The sequence below is a fragment of the Salmo trutta genome, chromosome 25 (assembly GCF_901001165.1).
Source record: "Salmo trutta chromosome 25, fSalTru1.1, whole genome shotgun sequence".
Lineage (NCBI taxonomy): Eukaryota > Metazoa > Chordata > Actinopteri > Salmoniformes > Salmonidae > Salmo > Salmo trutta.
Window position 1 is genome coordinate 48,811,819 of NC_042981.1, and position 20,160 is coordinate 48,831,978.

General features: G+C 42.2%; 1 protein-coding gene across 2 annotated transcripts; it reads right to left on the reverse strand.

Annotated features, from left to right (window-relative positions):
• Window positions 1-6,805: 6,805 nt before the first annotated feature.
• On the reverse strand, window positions 6,806-19,023 carry LOC115162655 (WD repeat-containing protein 20). 2 transcript variants are annotated; one of them, XM_029714146.1, is made up of 4 exons: window positions 18,614-19,002; window positions 11,276-11,458; window positions 9,757-11,067; window positions 6,806-7,728 (listed from the first exon to the last, which is right to left on the reverse strand). In XM_029714146.1, exons 1-4 carry the CDS (start codon window positions 18,860-18,862, stop codon window positions 7,678-7,680), a joined length of 1,794 nt encoding a protein of 597 aa, XP_029570006.1. In that variant the 5' UTR covers window positions 18,863-19,002; the 3' UTR covers window positions 6,806-7,677. The 2 variants fall into 2 exon arrangements, with proteins under 2 accessions (XP_029570006.1, XP_029570007.1); XM_029714147.1 differs by lacking the exon at window positions 9,757-11,067 and having other exon boundaries at window positions 18,614-19,023.
• Window positions 19,024-20,160: the final 1,137 nt, after the last annotated feature.

The following is a 20,160-nucleotide window of genomic DNA, read 5'->3' on the forward strand; positions in this document are numbered from 1 at the left end:
AAGGAGCAGCAGGAAAAATATTTGGAGTCGTGGACATGGGAGATCTTAGATGGAAAGGGACCCTGGAGGCAGACTGGGGAGTACCGGGGGAGGAACTGGAGGCAGCAAAGGCAGAGCGGCGCTATTATGAGGCGCTGTACAGGCCCAAAGGCAAGTGCGAGTTTTTGGGGGGGGGGGCACACGGGGAGTTGGGCAGAGTCAGGGTGGAGTCCTGAGCCAACTCCCCGTGCTTACCGTGGGGAGCGGGTGACGAGGAGAGCACCAAGCTATGCAGAAATGCGCACGGTGTCGCCCATATGCACGCACAGTCCGGTGCGGTCAGTAAGGGCTCCGCAGCGTTGCTGGGCGAGAGTTGGCCGGCAGCCAGGGAGAAGTGCGCCGGCGCAGCGCATCTGGCCACCAGTGTGTCTCCTCGGTCCAACTTACCCTGCGCCTGCTCTACGCACGGCAGCCCTCACTCTCCAGCACAGCCCAGTTCGCCCTGTGCCAGCGCTCCGCCCGTGCCGGGCTACAGTGGCCACTCAGCCAGGAAGGGGTGTGCCAGCCCTGAGTTCCAGACCGCCGGTGCGCCTCCACGGCCCAGTGTGCCCCCTTGCCTGCTCTGCGCACCCAGTCTCCTGTAAGTCTCCCCAGTCAGGGGAGACCGGTCCCAGCTCCACACAGGAGGCCTCCAGCAACGCTCCCCAGTCAGGAGCCCTCCAGCAACACCCCGCAGCCCGGGGCTTCCAGCGACGCCCCTCAGCCGGGGGCCTCCAGCGATGCCACGCAGCCCAGAGTCTTCTGAACGCCCAGAGCCAGAGCCACCTCCGTAGTGGGAGGATTGGGAAGGGCGGGGGGGGGGGGGGGGGGTGTAGCACAGGGACCATCGTCCCTGTGCTACACGGTGGCCACCCTCCCTTCAAGTTTGAGGTTGTTTTTGAGGTGCATTCGGGGTCTGCACCTTTGGGGGGGGGGTACTGTCACGTCCTGACCAGTAAAAGGGGTTATTTGTCATTGTAGTTTGGTCAGGGCGTGGCAGGGGGTGTTTGTTTTGTGTGATTATTATTATCATCTGACCCCGCTGGTCATCTATGAACATTTGAACATCTTCGCCATGTTCTGTTATAACCTCCACCCGGCACAGCCCGAAGAGGACTGGCCACCCCTCATAGCTTGCTTCCTCTCTAGGTTTCTTCCTAGGTTCAGGCCTTTCTAGGGAGTTTTTCCTAGCCACCCTGCTTCTGCACCTGCACTGTTTGGGGTTTTAGGCTGGGTTTCTGTACATCACTTTGTGACATCAGCTGATGTAAGAAGGGCTTTATGAATAAATCTGAATTTGATTGATAGACATTAGCAGCAGCGTATGTGGTGAGTGTGAATATGAGTGTGTATGAGTATATGGCGTCAGTATGTATGTCTGCGCATGCTATGTGTGTGATGGCAAATGTACTGTGTATGTGTGTTGGGATGTCAGTGTAAGTATGTGTGAGTGTGTGGGTAGAGTCCAGTGTGTGTGCATAGAGTCGAGTAACTTAAAACCTTCCACCTTCTCCATTGCTGTCCCGTCAATGTATATTGGGGGTGCAAGTCAAGACAGGTACTACGTAGTCATATTGGATGATAAATAACCTAGCTATGGCAGCTATTTGTCAACTATAGCGTGAGTTGGCCTGGTTGGTTGCCCTCTCTCGTTTCGTCCTCCTTCTTCCCTGCTTCCCTTGCCACTCGCTCACTCACAGTAGCCTACACACACACACGATGCAGGGCCCCTGCTAGAGCGGCACCGCTCTCTACCTCATTTCCCTCACTCTTTATCAGATTTGGTTAATTAAGTAGCTTAAAAATAGCCTTTTCTACTGCTTCCCTCACTCTGATCTGACCAGGTCTATAAGGAATGGGTCTAGTTGTGTCCGGATCCACTTAGAACGGATCTCTATTTTGTAAAGATGAATTTTTGCACAAAATAGATGGCATCATGAGGAAGAAAAATGATGTTGATATATTGAAGCTACATCTCCAGACATCAGTCAGGAAGTTAAAGCTTGGTCACAAATGGGTCTTCCAAATGGACAATGACCCCAAGCATACTTAAAAAGTTGTGGCAAAATGGCTTAAGGACAACAAGGTCAAGGTATTGGAGTGGCCATCACAAAGCCCTGACCTCAATCCTATAGAAACTTTGTGGGCAGAACTGAAAAAGCGTGTGCGAGTAACGAGGCCTACAAACCTGACCCAGTTACACCAGCTCTGTCAGGAGGAATGGGCCAAAATTCACCCAACCTATTGTGGGAAGCTTGTGGAAGGCTACAAACGTTTAACCCAAGTTAAACAATTTGAAGGTAATGCTACCGAATACTAATTGAGTGTATGTAAACTTCTGACCCACTGGGTATGTGATGAAATAAATAAAAGCTGAAATAAATCTATTATTCTGACATTTCACATTCTTAAAATAAAGTGGTGATCCTAATTGACCTAACACAGGGACTTTTTACTAGGATTAAATGTCAGGAATTGTGAAAAACTGAGTTTAAATGTATTTGGCTTCGGTGTATGTAAACTTCTGACTTCAACTGTAACTGAGTACCACTCCATATTTTCAAGCATACTGGTGGCTGCATCATGTTATGGATATGCTTGTAATCGTTAAGGACTGGGACATTTTTCAGAATAAAAAAAGCGGAATGAAGCTAAGCACAGGTGAAAACCTGGTTGAGTCTGCTTTCCACCAATGGGAAATTAATTTACCTTTCAGCAGGACAATAACCTAAAATACAAGGCCAAATATACACTGGAGCTGCTTAAGAAGACAGAGTTGCTTACCAATGTTCCTGAGTGTCCGAGTTACAGTTTTGACTTAAATCTACTTCAAAATCTATGGCAAGACCTTAAAATGGTTGTTTAGCAATGATCAACAACCAATTTGATAGCTTGAAGAATTTTAAAAAGAATAAAGGGCAAATGTTGCACAATGCAGGTGTGGAAAGCTCACAGCTGTAATCCCTGCCAAACTTGCTTCTACAAAGTACTGACTCACAGGTGTGAGTACTTATGTAAATGAGATATTTCTGTATTTAATTTGCAAATGCTTCTAAAAACACTTTGTCATTATAGGGTATTGTGTGTAGATGAGTGAGAAACAAAATCAGTTTAACCCATTTTGAGTTCAGTCTGTAACAAAATGTGGAATAAGTCAAGGGGAACCAATACTTTCTGAAGGCACTGTATTTGCAATGCATATTGTATATACTGTATGTACATGTGTCCCAGCACTTACAATAATGTATGGGAACAAGCAAAGTGAAAGTGTGTTTCATGTTTATCTTAACTTTGACACAGATGTTAAATCTTTCACCAAGCACTTATAAAAATCTATCTGCACAAACAAATATCAGTAACAATACAAGTGTAATAGAATCATATACTTTTTTTGAATGAAGAAAAGTGTGAAATGTAAAATGCTAACCACAATAAAAAAATAAATTCACCCACCATCCGTTCCTTTTCTGGTTAGCATGGCATTAACAATGATTGGTAGTCATAAAACAAATACCATGAACACTTTTAATAGGTGTCACACAGAAAAAGGTCCCATTGTTTTATCTTCAAACCTACGTGTTCCTAGTGGCACATAGAATAGCGTTGCTGTTGGTAAGAGCTTCATAATATTTGCAGTTGTCTGACTTCTGCACATTGTGATTACTTTTGGCGTTTCCTTCCTGGAGATTAGTGCATTTAATATGTTAAATTTCCTACATCAAAACACACTACATGACCAAAAGTATGTGGACACCTACTCGAACATCTCATTCCAATATCATAGGCATTAATATGGAGTTAGTCCCCCCTTTGCTGCTATAACAGCCTCCACTCTTCTGGGAAGGATTTCCACTAGATGTTGGAATATTGCTGTGGGGACTTGCTTCCATTCAGCCACAAAAGCATTAGTGAGGTCGGCACTGATGTAGGGCGATTAGGCCTGGCTCGCAGTCGGCGTTCCAATTCATCCCAAAGGTGTTCGATGGGGTTGAGGTCAGGGCTCTGTGCAGGCCAGTCAAGTTTTTCCACACCGACCTTGCTTTGCGCACGGGGTATTGTCATGTTGAAACAGGAAAGGGCCTTCCCCAAACTGTTGCCACAAAGTTGGAAGCACAGAATCATCTAGAATGTCATTGTATGCTCGGTGTGTTAAGATTTCCCTTCACTGGAACTAAGGGGCCGAGCCCGAACTATGAAAAATAGCCCCAGACCATTATTCCTCATCCACAAAACTTTACAGTTGGCACTATGCATTCGGGCAGGTAGCATTCTGCTGGCATCCGCTAAAGCCAGATCTGTCCGTTGGACTGCCAGATGGTGAAGCTTGATTCATCACGCCAGAGAATGTTTTTCCTCTGCTCCAGAGTCCAATGGCGGCGAGCTTTACACCACTCCAGCCGACGCTTGGCATTGCACATGGTGATGTTAGGCTTGTGTGTGGCTGCTCGGCCATGGAAAACCATTTCATGAAGCTCCCAAAGAACAGTTCTAGTGCTGACGTTGCTTCCAGAGGCAGTTTGGGACTCGGACAGACGATTTTTACACACTACGCACTTCAGAGAGGTCCCATTCTGTGAGCTTGTGTGGCCTACCACTTCACAGCAACAACACTTACAGTTGACAGGGGCAGCTCTAGCAGGGCAGAAATGTTATATACCGGTCAGCAACGGGTGTGGCTGAAAGAGCGGGATTGTCATTTCTGAAGGGGTGTCCACATACTTTTGTATATATATAGTGTACATCTGGATGTACAAACCTACAACCTGCATATTCAAGATTATTTTAATATTAGTATACATTTTTTCTACTTTAGAAATATCCCTAATTCCTTAAATGATCAAACTTCCACTAGAGTAACGATAATTTGCTTTTGCCCCAATCAAATCACTTAATTACAATATTATACATATGATACAGAGCAGTAAATGCTCAATAGATAAAAGGTTAATAACTTATCCACCTGATAGCAGTCAGTCAGAGTTCCTCTTGCACCCCTAAAATGTAAAGCCATCTTCCTCTAATAAACTAATTTAAGTGAAAACATTTTCCTCAAAAGATTATGATTGCAGCATCCAGCTTTATAGATTAAGACCGAGGATGTGCATCAAGGCCACCCTCAAACCTCTCCGTATTTTGTTCTGTTCTAGTAGTTACAAAACTAATTAAAATCAGTGCAAAGTTCTCAAAAAGGGGACAGTCTACACTGAACAAAAATATAGATAAAATTTGACTGAATTAGTTCATAAAGGAAATCAGTCAATTGAAAGAAATTATTTTATGCCCTAATCTATGGATAACATGACTGGCAATACAGATGTGCATCTGATGGTCACAGATATCTTTTTTTAGTTTAGGGGCGTGGATCCGAAAACCAGTCAGTACTGGTGTGACCACCATTTGCTTCTCCTTCACATAGTTGATCAGGCTGTTGAATTTTGTCCCACTCCTCATCAATGGCTGTGGGAAGTTGCTCGATATTGGCCTGAACTGGAACACGCTGTCAGTCGTACACGACGATCCAGAGCATACGAAAATATACTCAATGGGTGACATGTCTGGTATGGAAGAATTGCCATCGATGAAATGCAATTGTGTTTGTTGACCGTAGCTTATGCCTGCCCATACCCCCACCACGGGGCAAGCTGTGACATCAGCAAACCACAACATTGACATCAGCAAACCGCTCGCCCACACGACACCATACGTTTGCCATCTGCCCAGTACAGTTGAAACCAGGATTGATCCGTGAAGAGCACCGAGCTGTCTGTCTAAACTACTGGCACACAGCTCGGACACCCATGCATATGCCACAAGAGGTCTCTTCACAGTTTCCAAGTCCAGAACAGACTATGGGAGGCACACAGTACTAGAGCCATGATCACATGGAACTCTATTCCACATTAAGTAACTGATGCAAGCAGTAAAATTTGATTAAAAAAAAAAAGAAAAAAAAGACAACCTTATGGAACAGCGGGGACTGTGAAGCAATACAAACATTGGCACAGACACATGCATACACACTGCAAGATAACATAGTGTTGTGAAATCTGTGAATGTATTGTAATGTTTTTTAAATTGTATAAACTGCCATAATTTTGCTGGACCCAGGAAGAGCAGCTGCTGCTTTGGCAGCAGCTAATGGGGATCCATAATAAATACTTCTCCAGTGGCCATCGAAAGTGAGCATTTTCCCACTGAAGTCGGTTACGACACCGAACTGAAATCAAGACCCTGGTGAGGACAACAAGCACGCAAATGAGCTTCCCTGAGACAGTTTCTGACAGTTTGTGCAGAAATTCTTTGGTTGTGCAAACCCAGTTTCATCAGCAATCCGGGACGATCAGACGATCCCGCAGGTGAAGAAGCTGGATGTGGAGGTGCTGGGCTGGTGTGGTTAGACATGGTCTGCGGTTCTGAGGCCGGTTGGATGCACTGCCAAATTCTATAAAATGTCGTCGGAGGCAGCTAATGGTAGAGAAATGAACATTCAATTATTTTGCAACAGCTCTGGTGGACATTCCTGTAGTCAGCATGCCAATTGTACACTACCTAAAAACTTGAGACATCTGTGGCATTGTGTGACAAAACTGCACATTTAAAGTGGCCTTTTATTGTCCCCAGCACATGGTGCACCTGTGTAAAGATCATGCGGTTTAATCAGATTCTTGATATTTCACACCTGTCAGGTGGATGGATTATCTTGGCAAAGAGAAAATGCTCACCAACAGGGATGTAAACAAATTTGTGCACAACATTAGAGAAATAAGCCTTTTGTGCACAAGGAAAATTGTGTTGATCTTTTATTTCAGCTCATGAAACCAACACTTAACATGTTGCGTTTAATATTTTTGTTCAGTAAATTAAAAATACTTTGGATGAAAGCAAATCCTTACATACCCACATTCTTGGACTTAAAGGGATAGTTTACACTAATTTCATTTTGGTGAATCTTTTTCTTACCTTGAATGCGGTCTGAGCCTGGACTGACTGCAAAAACCACACCTACGATGACCGAGACCACCTTCTGAACAGAAGACAAGCCACACCAAAAGATGTGATAGTGTGTAGGTAGGTCAAGAACATAGTTTGACTTTAGCAACTGTAGTACCCTTTGACAATGCACATATTCCAAATAATAAAGGCTAATGTAGATGAAGGACATGAATTTGGTGTGCAACTTTTAGACAATGGATGGTGGGCACTATGGAACACCCCTTTTTTTGTGTAATTCATATAGACTTTAGCCTGTGACAGCTTGTGGCAGTCACTCCTGGCCCATGGACAACTTGCAAGGTAAGAAACAGGAATGATAAAAGTTGTTGAGTGAACTATCCTTTTAAACACAAGCATAATATGAATGGTTTCATCAAACTAAGCCAAGCTCGAAGTCCAGAAAAACAGCCTAACATATGAGCGAGAGAAGACAAGTAATAAAAAAATATTTTATAAAATTCCAGAAAAGGACAGAGCCACTGTCCAAAACTGCACCACACCCTTTCCATTTCTGTATTTGAATACTTCCACCATCTAGGCCATGTGTATGATAACCAAAAATAAAATAAAAAACTTGCAGTGCTTTGCGGGGTGAAAAGCAGCACCAGGCTCTGGTGACAATACAGCTCTGTGAAGCAGGTTTCTTAGCAGCATAAATAATGTGGGCTATACTACAGTTCCACTGGGAGAGCTGTCTTGGTTTTGGGATGACAAACCCTGGAAAGAAAAAGGAGATTTGCATTGGGGAAAGTTCACAAAGCATCAAATTCAGCACACCCATCTTCCTGCCTTCGAAATGGCCAGTGCACAGCCGTTAGCTAGTGGATGATGCAGTGAATGTAATGCATTAACATATAACGCTGTTTGGCAAATAAAGAGGTCCTCTCAAAGAATCTGATAGTGTTGTGGGTGAGCGTACAGATGACCTGCTTGTTTATGCTGCGGTGCCTTGTGGGATGGTAATGCTCCAATATGGGTGTTTTAATATGGAGCCGATGCACACAAACACTCAATTGGGATCAATGTCTTCTTTCCACTGATAAGGAGGGCTACCTAAGTGCACTTACTTATCCACCAGGTGACTTGATTGTACTTGACATATGAGATTCTTACCATTATTGATTTCTTTGAAAATGTATTGGCTTTGCATGGGGTGGCAGATGAACACAAACTACTCCCCTACTGATTTACTTGGACAGTGAAGCTAGAACGTTTAATTTGGCTCTATACTCTAGCATTTTGGATTTGAGATCAAATGTTTTATATGAGGCAACAGTACAGCATGTCACATTTTATTTGAGGGTATTTTCATATTCGCTTTTACCATTTAGAAATGAATGCACTTCATGTATCCAGTCCACCCATTTTAAGGTGTAATAAGTATTAAGACAAATTCACTTAAATTTAGTCAAGTTTAGTATTTGGTGCCAAATTCCTGGAACACAGTGACTACATCAAGCTTGAATAAAAAAAAGTATTGGATGCATTTGCAGTTTGTTTTGGTTGTGTTTCGGATTATGTTGAAATGAATGGTAAATAATTTAGTGTAATTTTGGAGTCACTTATTGTAAATAAGAATAGAATATGTTCTGAACACTTCTACATTTGGGGCTTCAGAGTGGCGCAGTGGTCTAAGGCACTGCATCTCAGTGCTAGAGGCATTACTACTGACCCTGGTTCGATTCCAGGCTGTATCACAACCGGCCGTGATTGGGAGTCCCATAGGGCGGCACATAATTGGCCCTGCATCGTCCGGGGTTAGGGTTTGGCCGGGGTAGACCGTCATTGTAAATAAGAATTTGTTCTCAACCGACCTGCCTAGTTAAATAAAGGTTAAATAAAAATAAAAATACATTAATGTGGATGCTAAAATGATTACAGACAATCATGAATGAATCGTGAATAATGATGAGTGATTAAGTTAGATGCAATGATCATGCCCCAAAAACACGCTCACCTCTCACCATTATCAATAACAGGAGAGGTTAGCATTTTTGGGGGGTATGACATTTATGCCTCCAACTTTCTCACTCATCATTATTTGCAATATATTCATGATTATCCACATTAATGTAGAAGTGTTCAGAAACATTATATTCTTATTTACAATAAAACTGACAAAATGACTACACATTATTTACCATTAATTTCTATTAGGCAAACAAAATCCAAAACAAACTACAAATGCATCCAACAAGTTTGTAGAGTCACAAGCTTGATGGAGTCATTGAGTGCTAGAAATATGTGATCAACTCCTATACTTTTGACAAATTTGAATACACTAAGTGAATAGGTCCAAATACTTGACACCTTAAAAGTTGGATGACTAGATATAGATAGATAGATATATGCTTTAATTTCTAAACGGTAAAATAGAAATGTATGAAAACACCCTCTAATAAAAGGTGACATTCTGTACTGTAACTTCATATAAAACATTTGATCTCAAATCCAAAATGCTGAGTATAGAGCCAAATTAAACATTTTAGATTCACTGTCCAAATAAATACGTAGGGAAGTGTACATACAGACAGTTTGAGATGTAACATACTGCAAGTGCAAGAGATTCCCATACTCATCTATAGTAGGTAATGTTGTACACATCACAATGCTGTCTAAAATGTCCACAATAAAACTAACGTTTCTAAATGGATCCTTGCATTGCCCAAACAACTATTTTTTTTAGACTATAAAGAAATGCACAGGAATTTAGCAGAACTCCATTTCCATTCAAAAAGAACTTACCACTTTGCCAGGCCTTGCCCATGTGCAAATAAATCCCTCCTGACAAGCTGTCACTATACAGTCTTCAAGAAATATTAAGACAGTCAGTCTCTCATGTGCTATTTTTTTACAGATGAGGGGCTCTAGTAAGGGTATGTCTTCCATGCGGGGACAGAGCAGCGTCCCCAGTGTCTTTGCAGGGTCTGTTTTGGTTTTGGTGAGCATGTTGAGCTTGTCATTGCTCTTGCTGCTAATGTGGCCCATGCTGTGGTTCCGTTTGTGGTCCTTCTCGTGGTGTCGCTCTTTGCGATCGTGAATGGAGAGCGTGGCGAACTTGCTTTCGCCTGTGGCGATGGTGTTGTCCATGACACTACTCTTGCTGTTGGCGGTCGTAGCTGCAGAGTGCGGTAAGCTGTTGGAGCGTGGCAGGGGAGTAGGGAGGGGGTTACCAGGGGTGTTGGTGCCGTTAGTGCTAGGGTTATTACTCACTATGCCACCACCTACCCCGCCTCTCACAGCCACGTCCCCTCCCGCCGGGGGGCTGGTAGCATTCATCACATTGGTGTGCGTTCTTGTCCGGGAAAGCGGGAGGTGGGGGAAAAGGATATCTTCCGTGAGGTCCCACAAGCAGAGTTGAGTGTCCTGGCCCACTGAGCCAAACCTGTATGTGACCTGTACCGGCCGACTGTCCGTGGAGTTGCGCTTAGAAAGTCGGGATTGCGAGCTGTTGGCCCGGTCGCGACCGAAGTGGATCTGGTCCTGGAAGTCCTCGTCACTGCCGCTGAACTCCATAGGGTCCGCATCCTCCACACTGGTTGTGTAATGGTCAAACGCCACCACGCTCACCCACGACTTGTGTCCGTGACCGCGTGCAATAACCCGGCAGTCCACAAATGACCACACGGTCACCAGATCATCCTCGCCCCCCGTGACAATGTACTTTCCGTCTGGACTCCAGCACACGCACAGCAGACCCCCAAAGTAGCTTTTCATGGTCCCGTGCAGCTCCACCGCATCAAAGTTGAAGACCCGAAGGAAGCCGTCCTGGCTCACGCACACCAGGAACTTCCCGTCGGGTGAGAAGGAAAACTCGTTAAGCGCTCCCTCACCCACCGTCCATTTGAGCAAGGGGTTGCGCGTGGACTTGCTCTTACAAGTGTGCACTGAGTAGTTCTCGCCCTGTTTGAGCAACTGGTAGTGAGGCGCCGTGGTGCCACACGTGTGCTCCACGTTGTACAAGTACATGTTTCCACTGGAATGAGCGACTAGGAACAGACTCTCCGAGCCTGGCACCCATTTTACACAAGTTACTCTGGATTTGTCTATTAGTCTCTGGGGAAAGCGGTTTGGGATAGAAAGTGAGGAGTGAGAGAAGGCACAAATGTTACATTTCAATTGTAAGCAACAATGGCATTCATTGAGTTATATGTCAAAAACATAACATTTGAGGCTAGTTCCCAAATTTAATTTCCATCTCTACTTCAAATTCAATCACAGCTTTAAAAAAAAAAATTATGTTTTACTTTCCGTCCCGACTTACTTCCTCATTGAAGAGCTTGCTGGTCTCCTTCTTGATTGGGTCGATGAGCTGCACTTGGCCTGCCGAGAAGCCCACCAGCAGGGAGACGCGCTCCGCCGTGGCCGTGAGGTGGTTGAAGTCGTGACACGTGGGCTGTGTTCCTTTGTATATCCTCTTGTCGATAGGTTTGCTTAGGTCAGCAGCCTGAAAGATAAGCATACAAGAAAAGTGAGTTCATTTAAAAAAAAGGGGGCTATCCCTAAGTTTTCACCTAAAATGACATACCAAATCTAAATGCCTATAGCAAGGATATGCATTATCTTGGTACCATTTGAAAGGAAACACTTTGAAGTTTGTGGAAATGCGAATTGAATGTAGGAGAATATAACACAATAGATCTGGTAGAAGAAAAGAAGAAAAAAAAAAAGCTTTTTTCTACCACCATCTCTGAAATGCAAGAGAAAGGTCCCAGTTCTAGCCATCACTCTGGTTGTAATTCCGATAGTGTCCACAAGATGGCAGAATCTCGAAAAATCTGTATACTTGGACTTTGATTTAGCTTTTCCAGTATTAGTAGACATATAACTTCAACATTCGCAAAACAACCAGTTTTCATAACTTCATAACTCTGAATATCCTTATAATTTTTGTCCAAAAGGACAAGGCATGCTGTCGCACAATGTTAGCAGATACATTTTACGACAGATACAGGGTTTCCGGATACTCCCATAAAGCCCAACTCATTGGCTATCTAGCTAGCTTTGTTTGACACCGATTGGTGCTTATTTGACAAAGTTAGAGTCCTTCAAGTGAAGACCGCCCGCGTCATCGGCGTGCCATGAAGGCGTCGCTCTCTGACCAAATATGGTGTCATTAGGAGATACTACACCACTAATGATATAGTGAAGTCTGGTTACGTTCTAGGATCTCTGAGGAATACTTACGAATGTGATTTGACTGGTTGAAACGTTTAGAGTTAGGAATCTGTGAAAATCTTTCTTTGCAAATTGAACGAGTGGAAATACAAAATCGATTGTGCATGCTATATGGACCTTTTTAGGATATGAAAAAGGATTTTATCTAACAAAATGACACTTCATGTTATCTCTGGGACCCTTTGGATGATAAATCAGAGCAAGATTTCATAATATAAGTACACATTTCAACTTCAGAGGTGAATTTATCAAACCTATCGCGGTGAAAAAAGTGTTTTGTTGTTAAGAGCTCTCCTCAAATAGCATGGCATTTTTCGCAGTAATAGCTACTGTAAATTCGACAGCGCAGTTATATTAACAAGAATTTAAGCTTTCAGCCGATATGACACTTGAGTACCGACATTTGTTGTTTCTCTAAAATATGCGATCGTGACACAAGGCGCTGCATGATTTACAACTGCCCCGTTGCGCCAATCCCTAAGAAGTTTGTATATCCTCTTGGCAATAGGTTTGCTCAGGTCAGCAGCCTGAAAGATAAGCATACAAGAAAAGTAAGTTAAGATTGGAGCAGTAACCTTTTCAATGTTGCATGTTTTCGGCTCTTGACCAAAGCGTCAACGATCGCATGCAAAAGCAATGAAAGACATGAGTAGTGCACTCATAAAGCCACCAAATTCTTTGAACATAACAGCAAACAAAAGCTTTTTTCAAATGGCTACTGGGTCTATTACACGGTCTTTGAAGTTGATAGGTTATGAGAATTACAGTATAATCAAGTGTTAAAATCAGAGGGCATCAAAGACTGATATTAGGCCTACATGACAATGAACAGTGTCTCAGGGGGATTGCTGCTGTTGATTGTTATGAACAAGAGTTCTATCCAGAAGCCCTGCAGGAAAAGTGAACTCAAAATAGGGTTACAGTAACAAGACTTACAATCAGATAACTTTGAAGCATCCAAACCCCAATTATTTTTTGTGATATTGAGACAATCAGACCAGGGCATGCAACTCTAGCCTCTTAGGTTTGTGTTTTATTCTAAATGCCCCATGGGCACAGTTAATTGACAAGCACTACAACAGTCACACTGGTTAATGGTTCACTCCATCGGCAGAGTGGAAAGATTCGTAGTGGTTAGAAGGCCATTTCTCGTGTAACATGTCTCCAGTCTGCTCAGCTGTTGTGGCATAGGCCTATTCCAACCATAGGCATACAGTATATCTTAGCTGGTTAATGTCAGAAAAGTACAACCTTCAGTAGTTATGCACCTGTAGGGTCTACGTGAATAATGTAGATGTTTAGATCTGTTTACACACTTGAAAGAAATAAATAAATGACTACAGATTTCTTTTGCTATGCCACACTGAGGAAATAAGGATCAAGCACCTGTAGCCCTGCATTATCAACCTGTCATGTCCACAACTACAGAGTGACTCACTCACTAAGATGCCTCTCTCTGAAAGAACTCTAGGAAGCACTTCCTACTTGACCATTAGTGTAACCACACTGACAGAGTCAATGCAAAACCTTGCCAAGTAGCTTAACTCCATGAGTCAAAAGTTTTTAAATGACCCGCCGACTCGATATTCGTTGATACTTAAAAAATGTAAAAAGTCGGTGGTTGTATTTGATTAACATTTTATTAAAAAGTATGGATTTCAGCAAACAAACAAAGGCACGCAACAGAGGGAAAACATAGGTACACGTAAGGGTTTAAGGATTAATGTTTTTAAAGTATAGCGACTCGAATGAGTCAGGGTTCATTTAAAAAAACTCTTAATCAACGCTTAATTTCATGGAGAAACTGAGGTAACAACGCAAAACCTTGCACTGGAAATTCAGAGGTAAAGTTGGTTTTATATTCACACATTTGGACTAGAGGTCGACTGATTATGATTTTTCAACGCCGATACCGATTATTGGAGGACCAAAAAAAGCCGACACCGATTAATCGGACGATTTTCTTATTTATTTATAATAATGACAATTACAATAATACTGAATGAACACTTGTCTTAACTTAATATAATACATCAATAAAATCAATTTAGCCTCAAATAAATAATGACATGTTCAATTTGGTTTTAATAATGCAAAAACAAAGTGTTGGAGAAGTAAAAGTGCAATATGTGCCATGTAAAAAAGCTAACGTTTAAGTTCCTTGCTCAGAACATGAGAACATTTGAAATCTGGTGGTTCCTTTTAACATGAGTCTTCAATATTCCCAGGGAAGAAGTTTTAGGTTGTAGTTATTATAGGAATTATAGGACTATTTCTCTCTATACCATTTGTATTGCATATACCATTGACTATTGGATGTTCTTATAGGCACTTTAGTATTGCCAGTGTAACAGTATAGCTTCCGTCCCTCTCCTCGCCCCAGGAACACATCGACAACAGCCACCCTCAAAGCATCGTTACTCATCGCTCCACAAAAGCCGCAGCCCTTGCAGAGCAAGGGGAACAACTACTTCAAGGTCTCAGAGCGAGTGACGTCACCGATTGAAACGCTATTAGCGCGCACCCCGCTAACTAGCTAGGCATTTCACATCGGTTACACCAGCCTAATTTCGGGAGTTGATAGGCTTGAAGTCATAAACAGCTCAATGCTTGAAGAACAGCGAAGAGCTGCTGGCAAACGCACGAAAGTGCTGTTTGAATGAATGCTTACGAGCCTGCTGCTGCCTACCACCACTCAGTCAGACTGCGCTATCAAATCATAGACTATAACATAACACACAGAAATACGAGCCTTAGGTCACTACTATGGTCAAATCCAGAAACTATCATTTCGAAAATAAACATTTATTCTTTCAGTGAAATACGGAACCGTTCCGTATTTCACCTAACGGGTGGCATCCATAAGTCTAAATATTCCTGTTACATTGCACAACCTTCAATGTTATGTCATAATTATGTAAAATTCTGGAAAATAAATTCGCAACGAGCCAGGCGGCCCAAACTGTTGCATATACCCTGACTTTGCGTGCAATGAACGCAAGAGAAGTGACCCAATTTCCCTAGTTTAATATTGCCTGCTAACCTGGATTTCTTTTAACTAAATATGCAGGTTTTTAAAAAAAATAATACTTCTGTGTATTGATTTTAAGAAAGGCATTGATGTTTATGGTTAGGTACATTCGTGCAACGATTGTGCTTTTTTCGCAAATACGCTTTTGTTAAATCATCCCCCGTTTGGCGAAGTTGGCTGTCTTTGTTAGGAAGAAATAGTCTTCACACAGTTCGCAACGAGCCAGGCGGCCCAAACTGCTGCATATACCCTGACTCTGTTGCACAGAACGCAAGAGAAGTGGCACAATTTCCCTAGTTAAAAGAAATTAATGTTAGCAGGCAATATTAAACTTCATTGGGATAGGGGGCAGCAGTGGGAAGTTTGGATGAAAAGCGTGCCCTGAGTAAATTGGCTGTTACTCAGGCCCAGAAGCTAGGATATTCATATAATTGGTAGATTTGGATAGAAAACACTCAGTTTCCAAAACTGTTAAAATAATGTCTGTGAGTATAACAGAACTCATATGGTAGGCGAAAACCTGAGAAAAATCCAACCAGGAAGTGGGAATTTTGAGGTTTGTAGTTTAAGTGAATGCCTATCCAGTGTCTGTGGGGTCAGTGGCCGTGAAGCACGCCGTTCATTCTCTTTCCTTTCTAATGAAAACGGTATTGTCCGGTTGAAATATTATTGAATATTTATGATAAAACAATCCTAAGGATTGATTATAAACATCGTTTGACATGTTTCTACGAACTTTAATGGAACTTTGACTTTTCGTCTGGATTTTGGGAGTGCGTTTTGTGCCTTTGGATTACTGAACTAAACCCGCGAACAAAACGGAGGTATTTGGACATAAAGAGGGACTTTATTGAACAAAATAAACATTTATTGTGTAACATGGAGTCCTGGGAGTACCACCAGATGAAGATCAAAGGTAAGTGATTAATTTAATTGCTATTTCTGACTTTTGTGAGTCCTCTCCTTGGCTGGAAAATGTGTACGGTTTTCTGTGGCTAGGCGCTGTCCTAACATAATCGCATGGTGTGCTTTCGCCGTTTTGAAATCGGACACCGTGGTTGGATTAACAAGAAGTTTATCTTTAAAATGGTGTATAATACTTGTATGTTTGAGGAATATTAATTATGAGATTTCTGTTGTTTGAATTTGGCGCCCTGCAATTTCACTGGCTGTTGGCGAGGTAGCGTCCCACAAATCCCAGAGAGGTTAACTAAATATGCAGGTTTAAAAATATATACTTGTGTATTGATTTTAAGAAAGGCGTTGATGTTTATGGTTAGGTACACATTGGTGCAACGACAGTGCTTTTTTCGCGAATGCGCTTGTTAAATCACCCGTTTGGCAAAGTAGGCTATGATTCAATGATAAATTAACAGGCACCGCATCGATTATATGCAACGCAGGACAAGCTAGATAAACTAGTAATATCATCAGCCATGTGTAGTTAACTAATGATTATGTTAAGATTGATTGTTTTTTATAAGATACATTTAATGCTAGCTAGCACCTTACCTTGGCTCCTTGCTGCACTTGCATAACAGGTAGTCAGCCTGCCACGCAGTCTCCTTGTGGAGTGCGATGTAATCGGCCATGATCGGTGTCCAAAATTGCCGATTGTTATGAAAACTTGAAATCACCCCTAATTAAATCGGCCATTCCGATTAATCGGTCGACCTCTAGTTCGGACATTCAACAGACATTCGCTAAAAGCCATTTAAAATGGTGAAAATCAATAACTAATTAATAGTCACAGAAACATAAAAATAGATATGGTTTATTCTATAAATGTCTAGCATACATTTAAAACCTCTGTTTTGAATTTTAAAAAACCCATGGAAATACATAACATCTATAAAATGCAATTTAAAGCTGCAGAAATCAATAACTAATTCACTGTTTGTCACAGAAACATCAAACTAGGTATGATTTATTCTATAAATGTCTAGCATACTTTTACAACCTTTGTTTTGAGGAAACATTACAGTTTTGACTTGATAGAGGGCATGTAGTCCATCTAGAGGTTGTGTGGTCAAAGTTCTAACGAGTCTGTTATACCCTATTAGAAGGGGCATGGCATAAAATTCTGCATCTTCAGTCATATTAAATTAGATTACAGGAAAGAACTATGGGATGAAGGGGTCAGGCCTGACTAACAAAGAAGATAGGTGGATGGATCAAGAAGACCAAGACAGCCAAGAGGATCAACATGGACATTCCACAGTGGAGATAAGGACAACTAAGAGTGAACCATAACATACACCACTGTTCAAAAGTTTGGGGTCACTTAGAAATGTCTTTGTTTTTGAAAGAAAAGCACATTTTTTGTCCATTAAAATAACATCAAATTGAACAGAAATACAGTGTAGACATTGATAATGTTGTAAATGTCTATTGTAGCTGGAAAAAGCAGACTTAAAAAAAATGTAATATCTACATAGGCATACAGAGGCCCATTTATCAGCAACCATCACTCCTGTGTTCCAATGGCACGTTGTGTTAGCTAATCCAAGTTTATAATTTTAAAAGGCTAATTGATCATTAGAAAACCTTTTGTAATTATGTTAGCATAGCTGAAAACTTGTTCTAATTAAAGAAGCAATAAAACTGGCCTTCTTTAGACTAGTTGAGTATCTGTAGCATCAGCATTTGTGGTTTCGATTACAGGCTCAAAATGGCCAGAAACAAAGAACCTTCTTCTGAAACTCGTCAGTCTATTCTTGTTCTGAGAAATGAAGGCTATTCCATGTGAGAAATTTCCAAGAAACTGAAGATCTCGTACAACGCTGTGTTCAACGCTCCCTTTACAGAACACAAAAAAATCAGAACAAGAATAGACTGATGAGTGGTATGTGGTCAGTCATATAACATCCTTATATACATGTGGATTTGCAACTTATTGTGCAAATTAATTCTCAACAATACCTTGTTGACTCCATCATTGTTGTGAAAGGAGTTATTTAATGTAGGTAACTTTACACCTCAATACTTTGCGTAGCCTAGCTAGCTCGCCTAGATCACAACAGAAGCTGAGCATCCGTGCACTGTAGCTACGTCATCACCCAAGCAATTAAATTGGAAGTACAGTGGGGGTCACATTTTGATTTCACGAGCATGCATTAATTGCCAATATTGGGATTCTCGTCAAATGTCCAGCATGGTCCGTAGATAGCTGTTACCGGTTAACTGACTGTCAGATTAGAGTTAGTCTGCTGGCTAGCTCGCGGTGCATAACGTTACCACAACACAATTTACTTAGACTGGTTGTGCTAGCTAGGACACAGTAACGTTACTGTGCATTAGTCATAGACCAGGCAAACTGGACAACACTGGCCTGTTGTCATCAGTTAAGACATACACATTATAAATAAGACTGTTAGCATAATGTTTAGCTACCTTTCTAACGCCTTTGTAGATGTAGAAGTACAGCTCCCGGCCCACATTGAAACAGATTCGGTCGCCGTTGCCAGACTGGTCATTGACGTTGACAAATGAAACTTTGACAGGGTTCGAACCCTGGGAATTGAAAGGCACCCTGTTGGGGCGGCTATATTCGGAATGAGTGAAGAGTTTATAGACGCCTTCCCGTGTAGTGAACTGAGTTTTAATTTCGTTAATCTCCTTCCCTCCTCCCTCCGCCGCCATCTTTGAATTACATTCATCCTTCCTCGAGCCCGGATTTTACACACGTGCGCATGCCGTTCATAGGTAAAAGTCGTGTCGACTCGCGCAAGTAGACCTATTCGAATGTAGGACAGGAGTAGAAGAAACCACCTCAAAAACGTGATGTTCTAACACTGGCAGCCCACATATTTCTCACCTTGGTAAAATACGCAAACCAACCTTAATGAAACATATACACTACATGACTAAAAGTATGTGGACACCTGCTCGTTGAACATCTTGTTCCAAAATCATGGGCTTTAATATGGAGGTGGTCCACCCTTTGCTACTATAAAAGCGTCAACTCTTCAGGGAAGGCTTCAGGTGATGACATCCCCAGGGGTCTGTGCTGATTGTACGGAGATTGTGACAGCAGGTTAAATGGCGTCCCTTGAGAAGGCAAGAATAAGACATATGTCAGGAGAAGTCCAGTATTATCATAAGGAGATGTATACTTGGAACACGGAGGAGGATTGGAGGGAAAAAGAGAGGCAGAGGAGGTTTAAGAGAGAAAGAGGGTGAGCTTGAGTTGTTTAAAAATTGCAACAAAAAGGGGGATGGTTTGTTAAAGAAGAATGGTAGAAAATGTAAGCAGAGTGAGCTGAAGAGGATAAATGGAAGTGAATGAGGTCGAAGTATCTGAGGTGGTAGGTGTGGTGAAGTTCTGAGTCCAAGGCTTGCACCGAGGGTCAGGATAAAGATGAGTCTGTGACAGTAGGAGTGAAGCTTTTTGAAAAAGTGGACCCTTGCCTTTTGGCTGATCCATTTGTGGTTTCAGGGTGGGGGAAAACAGAGTTGGGTGCTGTGGAATCAGTGAGGGTAACCAGAAGTGGTTTTGTGATAATTGTTTGTTTCTGCTGGTCAGAGGGAGAAGGTGCGCCGCGTTAAACGAATGGGGGCAAGAAATGTGAATTGTTTTGCTCTCAAGAAAAGGGTGCCATTGAAAGGAGTGATTACGAGGGTAGCAGTAAATGTAAACGTTGACCAACTGAAGGGGAAGATCCCCGGTGTTTGTGATGCTCATTGTTTGGTGCGACGCAGACAGAGTGGCGTGAGTGGTGAAACAGAAATCATTGTCTGTTCTTATGAGTTTTCATGTTGTCTTTGCCCAACAAAGTGATGTTAGGATATATAAGTTATCCTGTACGAGCTTTTGTGCCGAATACATTACGTTGTTACAGGTGTCAAGCTTATGGGCATGTGGCAGCAGTGTGTAGAAGGGAGATTCCTAGGTGTGAGAAGTGTGCAGAAGGGCATGAGACAAAGGAATGTGTAGCATT

Bases quoted from the DNA above. Each gene is read 5' to 3' on its own strand.
- LOC115162655 (XM_029714146.1), bottom strand. From the start codon at position 18,862: ATGGCGGCGGAGGGAGGAGGGAAGGAGATTAACGAAATTAAAACTCAG. The intron at 11,459-18,613 runs GTAGCTAAACAT...CTTATCTTTCAG, and splicing joins TCTACAAAGGCGTTAGAAAG to GCTGCTGACCTAAGCAAACC. The intron at 7,729-9,756 runs GTAAGTTCTTTT...TTTTCTTTCCAG, and splicing joins GGGCAAGGCCTGGCAAAGTG to GGTTTGTCATCCCAAAACCA.